Raw genomic sequence first — 13,780 nt, forward strand, 5'->3', positions numbered from 1 at the left:
AAAAGTCAATGAAAAGGAAGCTGCTTGTCCACATATTGCTGTATCCAAACATTATTCCTGGAAACATGAGTGAAACAAAGACCTGTGGTAGGAAAAAGTACACCAACAAAATTCATTCATGAATTTGGGGAAGTTTCACAAGTCACTACCCACAGACCAATTCTACAAATGTCTCATTATTGATGTCTAGTTCAAAGTCAGGTGAAACTTCAGGTGAAAGAAAAGTTTGCATCTAATTTGGTAAATGGTCCCAGAGTTTGGTGAAAGAGCGGAAAGGCGGAGTCTCCATGATGCTTGAAGTCCAGTTTTCACAGTCTGCGATGATTTGGAGTGTTGTGTCTTCTGCTGGTGTTGGTCCTCTGCGTTAGACTTTTAAATTTGTCCATATAATTGAACTGAACATGTGTTTTCAAATAATAACCAGATGTATTTGTTTTACAAAGCACCTAAAGACACAATTTGCTGTGAATTAATTTGAATCAGAAGTTTACAAAGACTTTAAAACATCTGACTTTGTGAAAAATATGACAAATGTCTTGAAAAATATCATCCCGGTCATTTATTTGGCATCTATCAAATATTCTCTTCTATTCTCATCAGACTTATAAATAGAAAAGTTTAGCTTGATTCAATGTCAGTGAGAAAAATATCTATTTATCAGAATGTCTGTCGTCACAGAGTTGAGTCTAATGCAGCATCTACAACATTTTAAACTAAAATAGAAATTTTTTTCCTGATTGCCGACGGTTCTGAAAAGCTTATTAAAACAATCTGAATAAGTGAACCCAATGTTCCCTTCAAAGAACTTCGAACCCAGCTTAGTGTGCAGGGTTGTAATTAAGTATCTTGTTTATGGCTTGTCAACAGCTATTCTTCCTCAGGCGAACTCCAAGTCTTCAAGGCCGCTTTTTGCCACAAGTACAAATTCTGTCTGAAAAGCCTTTTGTGGGTTTTGACAACACACAAACTAAACAGAGTTTAGACTGTGCTTGTGTAGCATATCTACTATTCCAACCAGTGGGCTCTTGTTTACTTGCAGAATGCATTTTAATCAGAGGTTAAAAAGTCAGTTCATAAACTATTTACTTGACTGTAAAGTCAAAAGACACAGAAAATGGAGATTAAAGAGTGAGAGGAAGACAAAGGCAGAGAGGAAGAAAGCGAAGATGCCACAAGAGGAAAGATAAAGGCGGGGGAAATGCGTAAGGACTGTATGGAGTAGACAGTGTGAAGAGGGGAAGGAAGGAGGGCGCTGATACCAATCTTCCCCTCAGAGGAGAATAGGGGCTGATTGATGGCAGTGGGATTGCTCTGCAGGAGGGTAGGTGGGTGGATTCTCCCTGATGGAGAGAATAGAGCAGGTGAGATAATGGCCGAGGGAGGAACGGAGAGATAAAGAGAGAGAATGGACGCACTGACAGGAGTGGTGGATCGGTGGGAGGAGCTCTCCTGTCTGCTGAGATTTTTAGCAATGGTAGAGAGAGAACATTAGGGAGGGATGTGAAGGAGAGGGAAACATCCCATTGTCCTGGCAGACAGTGAGCTTGGCAGGACGGGAGTGTTCAAATCCCTTAGGCCTTTTAACTCCACCCTGTTGACAGCTGGCTGCCTGCTAGAGCACAATGCTTGCCCTGACACACAAACACTTACATCCAGGGAGCACAAAAAAGACCACAACAAAGGCGATTGTGAGGGAGGTACTGTAAAATAACTTGGACTCTTTACTGCACTTGAAAGAATTGGGAAGAAAGTGGAATGTTATGGAACTTGTGAATACTGTGTTGGGTTTTAGTTGGCTTCTTCAGAGAGATGTTTACATGGTGTTTTGTTATTTAGGGAAGTTTGAACTTTGGTTTCCAACTTCGGTTGGATCTCAGATTGAAAGATAATACGTTTCCAATGAGAAAAACCTGGGTGTGAAAGTCAACAGAGGCCTTTCTTCTACTTGTATCTTTGTGTTACCCTGTAAACTCTCAACCTGTCAAGGATGGAAGGATGAATGGATGGATGGATGGACTTTACATTTCCAGCTCCTCTGCATTCTGTGCAGAGATTTTTTGTTTTGACATTTTGCTTCCAATTCATAATACTTTCTTCTAACATCTTGCAGTAATTTTAAACAAAAGGGTGTAGATCTTTTATACATTCTTTTGTTTTGTCCTTTAAACTGCAAACACACCCATAATTACAACATGAAAACCACTCACAACTCAACTGTTTTCACCGTCACCATTTCTGTGTACACACACCCCAACACACACAGCACTAATGGCTTATTGGTGACCTCAGGACAGTGTTTTGGTGAACAGAAAGGTCAGAAAGTCCTCTCAGCACTGGCTGTTGATAATGCGAGTGGCATAGAAAAGCTTCAAAAGCTTGTGCACTTCTGGGAGTATCCTTATTGTCAAAGGTGCTGCATCTATTGCTGGTGCCGCAGATGGTGCTGCAGTTATTGCTGAAGTCTGAATTGCTTTGACCAGCCATAACCAGCCAAACATTGCTGTTTATGAGAGAGTCTTGCTCAAAAGTACAGACAAACAGCAGAGTAGCTGTTTCGACTGAGTGGTAGTAACTATCAACAATTACCAATTGTTTGTTGAAAGCAATACTCTGCTGGTAATTTTAAAAAAGCAATGAGTTGAGATCTCTTTTGCTGAATCAGAGCCATCATACAAACACCAGAGTCGCCCGTCTGGAGGAAAAATTGCAGAGTCTACAGATAGAACAGCTGCAGATGTGCAGATGTATACATTGACAAATCTCCAAATGTTTATCAGACAGCTGAAACATTTCAGGTAAAGAAAAAAAATCTCAAATTCCTCAGCTTTTTTGGTTATTAGATAAAAACTTCCTATAAAGAAAAGCTATAGACTAGCAGTTTAGGGTTGTTTCAATATCATTTGGTAAAATCAGTCAGTGGTTTGGTTGTTTATTGCTTTTGAACGGTTATGTTGACACATTGCTTAATTTTTATGACAGAATGTTAGCATTTTCTTCTGATTTAAAAAAAAAAAACAACTCCTCCAGCAAAAACAATCAATCAATTTTCTCATGTGATCTTCAGCCAGTTTGTCACTAAACATCCACAAAAAGACAGTTCATTCCCATTTTAGGTGATAAAAAGAACCAAAGTTAACAGTCAGAAATGAAATAATATTAACACTTCTTTTTTAATCTTTTCCATATGTTCACTTTTACATCATATTTCAGATGGCATAAAGCATTTTTGATTAAAGGCTTCTTTAAAAACATGTAGAAGATTTCCACTCAAAGGAAGGTAAATATGAAGACGCTGTATAATACTGTTAACATTTTTTTAGTATACTCTTATACCCTGCAAGAAAACACAATGATGTGAGGTTCTTTACTAAATAATAAAATCTCTTGAGAGCGTATAAAAGGATAAAAGTGTCTACGAGGTGCTGATGGTAGGATAGAGATGAAGGGGTTTGTAAATTAAAGTTTAGAGTAGATTATGTAGAACATAAAACTTATGTTTTGTAAAACATAAGTTTTATAAAGTTTATAAAACTCATCTTGGAGTGAGTTTTGTTTTCCCAGTAATGCAATAAAACAAATCATATTCTTCCATACTCCAGAGAGGTATGGAGTAAGGCAGATAAGGTAAACACTGTATGAGCTGTGACGTTATGCAAACATTTCAACAATTATGTTTTTTGGAAATTATTCAGTGTAAAATTCTTGCTACAGAGAGTTTTGGCAACGTAAAATAGCAGACTGTTCTGTTTTAATTTAAAACTGTATAACAGTTCAAAAAATATAAGTTTACATGTAGAGAATAAAGACGTCTAAGAACACGGTATGAAATTACAGAAATTTTATGTGAAATATTTGAGAAGGTATCTGTTATCTGTGTTTCTTGTTATGTTTAAACCACAAACTATAATGAATTTTATTATGGTTTAATGTAAAAGCATGTGAGCAGTAAAGGCTTGGTTCAGACCTGAACTGATGTGTTTGTTATGCATCAGTGATTTCTTTCTGTTTTTATCGACAGGCCCTCCATCTCCTCCTCGCAACCCAATGTTTAACATGAATGACACCTGCCTGATGCTGGAGTGGTCGCCTCCCAGTGACACTGGGGGTCGCCGGGATCTCACATACAACGTCCAGTGCAAACGCTGCGGCCCTGGACCCAACCAGTGCCAGCTCTGTGAGGACGAGCTTCGCTTCCTGCCGAGGCCTTTGGGCCTGACCAATGCCACTGTAACCGTCACAGACTTCTCATCACACGCCAACTACACCTTTGAGATTGAGTCACTAAACGGTGTGTCAGACATGAGTACCTTCCCCCGGCAGGTAGCCATCATCACCGTCAGCACTGACCAGGGGGGTGAGTATATGAAAGTTGCAGTTGTTTACACCAACGCAGCGTCTTAGATCTTTTCTACCGCCTTCACTCCACTCTTAGTAACCATCCTCTCACTGCCTTGCTGCATTGTATTGAAATAAGCATAAATACGAGCTGAGTTAGATTGCTTTTAATGGCTGGAGGCTGAACACGACTGCTTTATAGCTTATTTGTTTAGCTTTGTCAGTATATTTAGCTGCCTTAGCTGATTTGCTTTAAAAGCTGGGTAGATTCTGAAAACATCTAATGTTTCTTAAACTACAAACTAGTCATCACCTCATTAGTATTTCCCGATTCTAAAAATAAGTGACAGGACGGTTTCAGATTGTTTCATGACTCGTAAACCTCTATTTTTCTTACGTTGAGAATCTATTTAACTTTTTAAATATCTTCTAGAACAGTGTATGTGACAATTTGCAAACGCTACTGTCCCACACCTGAAATAGTTAACTTGACAGACACCAATTGCAAACACATTCCTGTTGGTTTGCAGTTGTATCTGAATTTAATCACTTGCATCGTAGAAGCTGTACTTTGAGATTATATCCATCTGAGAAGGGATTGTTCAAGGACAGCATATGAAAGAAATGTTTCTGGGTTTTCGATATCTGCAGAAGGGCATAACCAGAGGAAAGAATTTGGGACGGTGGTATATGGTAGATGGTGGTAAAGATAACGAAATACAATTTTGCTTCAGTCTGAGAGTGAAATGTCAATGAAGGAATTCAGATTTCTGTAGATGGCAATCGGTTATGAAACAATGTTCGCAACTTTTGCATTCTCACTTCATGCAAATGAAATTTTCCATCATATTTTTAAATTTATCTGAGGAGTTTGTAGTTTATAAATTCTAATTAATACGGAGCCCTTAGAAAGTCTGCAAGGAGTGTACTGAGATATTTTGTGTGTACTTTCTTGACTTGGTGAAAAAGGGCAGCAATGAACATTAACTTTGCTTTTCATAAAATATTTCACAAAAGCAGCATAGCAAACCTTTCAGCTAAAGGAATGAAGTTTCATTCATCTATCTCCTGTTTAATATACAGGAATAATTCTGTTTTTTTGAAGGGCTGTTAAAAAGATACAAGTTGATAACTTAAATGAAGTAATATTTAGTATGAATCCAGATTAACTTAAGCTAATAGTTAATCAATTTCAAGTCACTTTCAAAGCTGATCTTTGCAGCATAACAACATTTGGATCTTAAAATTTCACAAGCACTCATTTGTTTATTTTATTTTTTTTTTATTTTTTTTTTTTTTAAGAAATGGAACTATACACTCACATTGGCAATTAGCCTTACCTTTTGAAACCTACTAATCAGAATTTATACTAAATGCCAACTCTTGAAATGTTAACTGCTTATAACATTTTCATTTTTATTACTTAGAAATCCTGAATTAGCCATTTGATGCATTCATAGCCTCAAATTATTGCTTTGCAAGGAATACTTCAACTAGTAAATTGGTAGAAAAACTGACTGTATCTGGTCTCATTTCTGAATAAATCAGTCAGTTGATTAATTTACAACATTGACAACTTTTAAACTGTATGAACTTTCTGTCTGAGGTTTTCAGACAAATATTAACCCCTTACAGTCTGAATTCGTGTAGAGTGACAAAAAAATGTGTGTTTTGTACTGTCAAGCAAATGCTAAATTGAGCAGGTTGTTAATTTTATATAGCATATGCAAAATGTTTGGCAAGAAATGCGTACATTAACAAAAATAGGCATGGCTATTCATACCACCAACTGCTAGATGGTAATTGATGTCAATATTTCCAATGCACATTCATTATTAATACATTTATTATATTATGCACTAACCAGCATTCATGGAATACAGATGCTGCTTTGCATTTTGAGGGAAATTTGCACAATTAGTTGGGTATTTAAGAAGATGTTTTTGACACAAAATTACCTGCATTTCTTAACGTTTGTATTGCTTAAAAAGCAATCGATTTTCTGTATGTTGCAAAATATGAAAGAGATATTTCTGCTGTTTTGGACTACATTTTCATAGTCCAAATCATCATTTCCTGCGGGACTGTGTTTGGTTAATTGCATACTTATTAACTGTCATTTTCAAACAGTTTTTGTCCACCTCCCTATGCTTACCTTCCTTTTTCCTCGCTTGTCCTCCTCTTTCCCTTTCTTGTGTTCTTTTTCCAGACATGTTTGTTTTACCTTTCTTCTTTGTTCTCTCCTATCCATATAACCTGCATGTTTCTGCTGCTGAGAGCATCTGGGAGAAATACATTTTCTCATACAGCCAAAGCACATTAGCTGCATTATTCTGTGTCTCAAAGGACAGCTCTAGATAGTACATGCGACTCTGCATTACACACAGACTTTTTTATTTGATTAACATGCCTTGTTTAGAACATAGTCAAAGCTGGTCCCTTAGCTGTAGACAAGACGCATTTGAACACTAATATAGCCAGCTGCTGCTATTTAGGATCCTCAGGGGAGGAGGTAGATTTATGGCTCGCTGTTAGTGATAAACAGCCTAATGCTGTACTTTTAACACTGTTACGTTTTCAGAAAGCAGAATTTGATCAGTGCTGTTAAATTTAATGAGGATCATTAAAGGGGTATTGATCACACAGCTGTTTGTGTTGGTGTAACTGAACAATGTTCTTACCAGCCTGCGTGCTGATGGATATATAAATATGGTGCGTAAATATTTTAAAGTGTTTGTGTATATTTTACAGCGCAATTCTTGTGCTTGAGGAAGGGAGTGAAATGTTGGTGTTTTTTTAAATTATCTACATTTTGTCTCCTAATATTCTAAGCTCATGATTACAAAGGGGTTAGTTTAAATCCACTTTTCAACATTTTGTCAAGTTATAATCACAAACTTTAATGTATTTTAGCAGGGTTTTAGGTGATAGACAAATGCAAAGTTGCACATATTTGTGCAGCGTGAAGAGAATGGAACACGGTTTCTACAATTTTCTTCATTAAAAGTCAGACGTTTTGTGCATTTATCCTATGATTCTTTAAAATAAAAATCCAGCAACCAAATCTGGCTACATTCACACAGCAGCTCTTGATGCTCAATTCAGATTTTTTTTTCTTTTTTATTTGCTGAAATCTGATTCTTTTTGCATGTCAATCATATTTCTTGCAGATGCTACTTCAGTCAGATTTCAGTGTGAATGGCTTACAACCTCAAAGCGATCCGCACGTGCAGAATTGCAGTGCGTTTACAGAAGTAATAATGAATGTCACCGTCTATGTATTGATTTTGAAGTTTTTCAGCAATGGGAGCTGATAGTATTGCCACAAGATCATAATAAGGCAAAGGAAGCTAATAAAAACAAAAGCACAACTTTTGGCAATGGTCTTTTGTGGAGCATTTGAACAGGGAGAAGTCTGTTTGGATGCGTTGTTGGACCAGGAGAGGTGGGATAGTGAATTGATTTGCTTCAGTGACATAGCCTTCTTTTATAATCTCATAATTTTCAGCCATTATTTTCATCTGGATTTACCGTGTCTAGCGTCTTCTGGTGCAGAATAATAATGCATGTCTCACGCCAATGAGGTGAAAGTTGGATGAAAAGTGACATGACAGTACAGACTGCAAATGCTTTGAGAGTAATTGGATATGTATCTGATTTAATACCATATATGAATGTGGCACAAATCAAATTTTTTTCTAGCGTGAACAAAATTGTTATTGGGCCTTACAGTTTTGCAATCTGCAAACTGGACATTTGGTTTTATGCTACCAAAGACTTTGTTCTTTCCACTCTTCCATAAAAGCCATATTTGTGGCGCGTGCAACTAATGGTCGTCCTGATGGATTTCCCTGCAGTGAATCTCTGTAGTTCCTTCAGAGCAACGATGGGTCACTTCACTCCGCCTCTGATTAATATTCGCCTTACCCAGCATGGTAGAAGTTTGTTTTTGCAGTTGTGGTTGTAACATCACAAAATTGGAAAAGGTTTGATGCATCTAAATACTTAAGCAAGGCACTGTTTGTACCAAGCATAAATTCTTTAGGGCTTCACACTTAACTAAATGGATCCTAAAATCTGATGCATCCATTCCATCTTGTGGCTTGTTGAGAAATGCCAATTTGCCTCAGTGTCAGCAGTCTGAAAGCTGCAGTTGCTTTTGAAAAGGTTGAAATGAGCTAAAGTGTGCCTAAGGTCAGCATATTCATCCCAGTCAAAGATAACCATGCAAACCATCTGACGAAAAGCAACATTTGCATGCAGCAGTGATATGCATGCATGCTTTGGCACAAACAGAACTCTTTCCCCCCCCTCAACACATCCACCTAAACTGCTCTGTGATGGGCTTGTTTGGAAAAGTGCACATAAATTCATATACACCATTAGCATACTGTTGCCATCAGCAGAAAGCAGACAGCCATGTGAATTTCAGTGTTTTCAGGAGTCTGCTGTAATAATATACTCTGACTATAAATAAATTAAACTCTGTCATTAAAATGCAGATGGACATTTTTGGTCAGTGATTTGTTCCAGTAAAGATGTGATTTGCTTTACTGAGAAGACAATAAAGAATTATAATTCACAAGGACAAACAACATCTGAGGTTTTTAGTGAGAAGATAATGTCCTCTAATTTGAGAATGAAATAGATGGCAAATTTTAAAATTTCGACATGGTTTCTGAATTTACTCATTTATTGTCAGCTTAATGGCAGAAAGGATTCTCATTTTGCAGGGTGACACTTTTTTTGGTCTGATGTCCCTGAAGACTTTGGCAAAATATTTTTACTGAACTTTGCTGAGAAGATTAGTGACAGAGGCACAAAGAAAATCAACGAGAACAAGTGGCAGACGTGGAAAATAAATTGAGATGATGGTTAAAAACAGGGGTGCCCAAAGTCGGTCCTCTGTATGTTTTAGTTCTGTCCCTGGTGGTAGTAGCAACGTTTTCAGCATGTCAGTGTTCTTCATAATCTAATGATTATAATCTAATGAGCCATCATTGGATCCAGGTGCGTTAAACCAGGCAGAGAACTGTGATGTTCTCTGCAGGATGGCGGCCCTCGAGGACCGACTCTGGGCACCACTGCTTTAAAAGGAAGGAGAACATTTGATTTAAAAAGGAAAAGTACTTTTACAAATGTGAAAACAGAAAAAGTATGGCAAAATAAGAGAAGTGTGAAAGAAAACTCAATTTAAAAAGCAGAATAAAGGAAAATGATTGATTAAAAGACTAAAGAAGACAAAGCCAGAGTAAGAACCAGGACAAATTTGCTAACGTTACGTTTGATCAAGCAAATAAGTTAATCCTAGAGAATACAGTTGTACCAGGCTCCTATACTGTTGCAGGCTTTATCCAAGCTGAAACATTTTAACAAAGTATTCTGACCTTGCTTGCAAAACAGATACATGACTCAATAGCTTATTGGCAGAATAAATATGTTTGAAATAAATCACTTTGTGGGCATAAAATAACCGAGGAAAAATAGTTTAATTTTTTATCCATCCATCCATTTTCTGTTCACCCTTTGTCCCTAATGGGGTCGGGAGGGTTGCTGGTCTCTATCTCCAGCTACGTTCCAGGCGAGAGGCGGGGTACACCCTGGACAGGTCGCCAGTCTGTCGCAGGGCAACACAGAGACATACAGGACAAACAACCATGCACACTCACACCTAGGGAGAATTTAAAGAGACCAATTAACCTGACAGTCATGTTTTTGGACTGTGGGAGGAAGCCGGAGTACCCGGAGAGAACCCACACATGCACAGGGAGAACATGCAAACTCCATGCAGAAAGACCCCGGCCGGGAATCGAACCCAGGACCTTCTTGCTGCAAGGCAACAGTGCTACCAACTGCGCCACTGTGCAGTTGGTAGCACAGTATTATATAAACTACATAATTTTTTATTATGTAGTTAACTGTATTTTTATATCAGCTTTTAAATATCTGTTTATGAAAGACTGAAATTACTTAAGTTGTGTCTGTTCAACTCTGTTAGGATTTTATGCTGTTCTCCCCTTCATTGGTTCTGACCTCAAAAAATGTTTAATATTTCATAACACAAATAGTTGTGAGAAAAGTTCTAAAAAACCTGAAACCATTTACCAAGAAGTGAATAAATAAGTCATAGACTCTATATTGACATTTATACATTTATTCATTGATGTACCATGTAGATGTTTTGGAAAAAAGGATTAAATAAAACAGTTTTAGCTGTTTTATACAGTTACATGAACTTGCAAAATTGTACTGCAGTTGTACCGGAGATAACTCTGAAGTGGTCTACTTCACTGGACCCCCTGCGGTTTGCGTGCCACTCAACTTGCTCTACAGCTGACACCATCTCCCACACATTGCACGATGCCCTGTCCTCTACACCTACGCTAGGGTACTGTTCATCAAATTCAGCTCAGCATTCAATACAATCATTCCCCAGCAGCCGGTCGCCAAATGCTTCCTGCTGAGCCTCTACACACCCACCTGTAACTGGATTCTGGACTTCCTGACAGAGCGACCGTAGTCGGCGCGCATCAGCAGCGCAGCATCACAAACCATGAGGCTGAGCACAGGTGGCCTCCCAAGGTTGTGAGCTCAGCCAACTGGTGGTTATGTCGCCTGACTGCACTGCATAAATCCAAATATATATTACATATATATTTCCCACTGTTTTTTTAAAGGTTTCACAGGTTTCTTTCCCTTCGTGTGTGTGTTTTATACTTTCCCTTCTTTATTTTACATCAAACGGGGGACTGAAAACCACCCGGATACCACATTATTTACTTACTTGGCTGATTCCTGCTCTGTCTCGGTTCTGAGTCCCGTCAATCCGCCGTTGGCCGAAAGAGGTTGACCTAAGACACTGGCCCAGCGAGGAATTTACCCCCCGGGACTTTCAGGTTAAAGAACCTGACTGCCGGCAGTTTTCAGCGCGTCTTTCCTCCGTCTGTCAGCGGCGGGTATGTTGGGAATCCCGGACGAGCCCCCAAAAATGATAGGTTTATTTTGTCATAACCTGCAAAGAATCAGCCAGAGACAGAGATTAGGTTTCTTTTGATTTCTTTTCTGCAGAATAGGAGAATTGAGAACAGACGCGACGAATCGCTGTCAAACACTGTCTGGACTCAATTCTGCCAGTTCTTTCTTTGCATTTCTCTTTATTGTATAGAAAAAGGAGGTTGGGCTTCTCTTCACACAGTCACACAGAGAATTGACCAACCGTCTTTACATTCTGGAACCTCTCATGGACATGCCCTTATAAGGGCATGTGGCTGACCACAACTAATCAGTTACAGATGGAACTAATAACACATGAATGTTTAACGTTTTTAGCTTCCAAGCAAACATCCTAAACAAAGTTAATAACATACTACAAAAGAAAGAGAAGTTAAGTAAATATAAAAAGAAGAATAATATAAAAAGAATAATATGAAAACATAACTTGTAAAATAAACTCATGAGTAAATGAACAGGAGGATAATTTTCCTAACACATACGACACAACTGCCACGGGGCTCATCAATGACAGCAATGAGGAGTTTTACAATAACCTTTTTCTGAATGTGACAAAACCAAGAAAATGGTGGTTGAGCTGAGTTTGTCAGCATATTATTAACATCTCATTAACAGCTCAGAGAAAAAGAGTCTGGACAACCAAGTTCCTCAGCATGACTAGCGATATAAACTCTGACGAACACACAGCAACGTCTAGCTTGTCTGAGACGAGTGACCCTACCACATCCGATCTTCACTAATTTCCACAAGCGAACGGCAGAGAGTCCCGACATGCAGAATTTTTGTCTTCTCAAGTCTAAAAATTCCTCCAGCTGCATCTGATCCAAAATGGTGCTGCTCGCGTTCTGACTAAACCCAGGAAGATGGAGCACATCACCCAGTTCTAAAGTCCCTACTCTGGCTCCCAGTAGCTCCGAGGATAGACTTTAAAATACTGTTGTTTGGGCGTGCCGTGGTGGCGTAGGGGTTAGCGCGACCCATATTTGGAGGCCTTGAGTCCTTGACGCGGCCGTCGCGGGTTCGACTCCCGGACCAGACGATATTTGCCGCATGTCTTCCCCCCTCTCCTTCCCCGTTTCCTGTCAGCCTACTATCACATAAGGGACACTAGAGCCCACAAAAGACCCCCTGGAGGGGTAAAAACAAAAAAATACTGTTAGTTTATAAATCACTGAACGGTTTAGCACCACGATACATTTCAGACCTTCCAGAACCTCTCAGGTCTTCTGGTTCTGCTCTGCTCTGCATCGAGAACCAGAACCAAACGAGGAGAAGCAGCATTCTGCTTCTATGCACCACAAATCTGGAACACTGAAGTGCCTTTAAATCTGGACTAAAAACCCACCTGTTTAGAGTTTCTTTGGAAACATAATCAATGAAACATTAATAAACAATCTGATGTGCAACAACAGCAAAATGTAATGTTTCATTGTTGACTTTGTATTTTTGTGTCCTTATGATGTAAAGCACTTTGAAATGCCTTGCTCCTGAAAGGTTCTGTAGAAATAAAATTGGATTTGTTGCAGTGCAGTTTGGTCTACAACGCAGTGTGAGGACAGCTGAAACGATCATATGGAGCACTCTCTCCTCCATCCAGAATGTTTTTCTGACTTTGCATAGCCTCCACAATATTCACTGACCCCGCCATGCCTTCTCATAGCCTGAGGTTCGGAAGCATCAACCAGAACTGTTTGGTTCTGTAACACGTCTTTATCCCCTCAGTAATGCACACCTCTCTGTGCACTTGCACTTTAGATTGGCTAGACAGTCAGAATGAACCCTCCTTCCATCCACTGGCTATTCCTCCGCGGTCGCAGAGGTTTTTGAGAGGTTGACTTTTGGGTGTTCTATGAAGTATAGGTTTAGAAACAGTTTTTCAAGGTGCTGTGAAATGTTTTTTCCAACTATAAACATTTTTCACTCTCGTACTTATCTTTTAGGATATAAAATAGTCAAAAGTTAGATTCTACTCTCAAGGAATTCCCCCTGCCTTGAAATCAAAACAACTGTTTTTATACAGCAGTAGCATTAAATGAATAGCATTTAGCAGCTTCCCTGTTCGAGGCAGCCTTTCTTCTGGCACCATGCCACGCTATAACTAACTATGACAAATTAGCCACATACCTAATTACTAGCTGGGGAAAATCACAATGATGTTTATTAGGCTGGGCATCATAAAGCGGTGTGCCTGTGCCCCAAGACCAAAGCTCTATACTAGAGAAACACTAATAATAACAGCTATACAAATTGGCTGAGTGAAATGACCAGGGCCCCAGAGGTGCTTAGCTGTGATGGGGTGAAGAGGAAGGTGACTTTCCGTGGATTAATCAATATGGCAATCCAAAGTGCTGCAGCGGTGGGGTTTGGATACCGGTGTTTCCTGCCACAGACGATATTTGCGTGTGTGTGTGTTTTATAGCATTTCTCACTTTGT

General features: G+C 39.0%; 1 protein-coding gene across 1 annotated transcript in view; it reads left to right on the forward strand.

Moving 5' to 3' along the window:
- The window catches only part of LOC116723394 (ephrin type-A receptor 6), a 191,178-nt gene that overhangs the window by 91,654 nt on the left and 85,744 nt on the right, over positions 1-13,780 (forward strand). Inside the window, exon 5 of the mRNA XM_032568240.1 lies at positions 4,019-4,354. Within this exon, the coding sequence (XP_032424131.1) occupies positions 4,019-4,354 (336 nt within the window). The remainder of the gene's footprint in view (positions 1-4,018; positions 4,355-13,780) is intronic.

Source organism: Xiphophorus hellerii, chromosome 7 (assembly GCF_003331165.1).
Source record: "Xiphophorus hellerii strain 12219 chromosome 7, Xiphophorus_hellerii-4.1, whole genome shotgun sequence".
Classification (NCBI taxonomy): domain Eukaryota; kingdom Metazoa; phylum Chordata; class Actinopteri; order Cyprinodontiformes; family Poeciliidae; genus Xiphophorus; species Xiphophorus hellerii.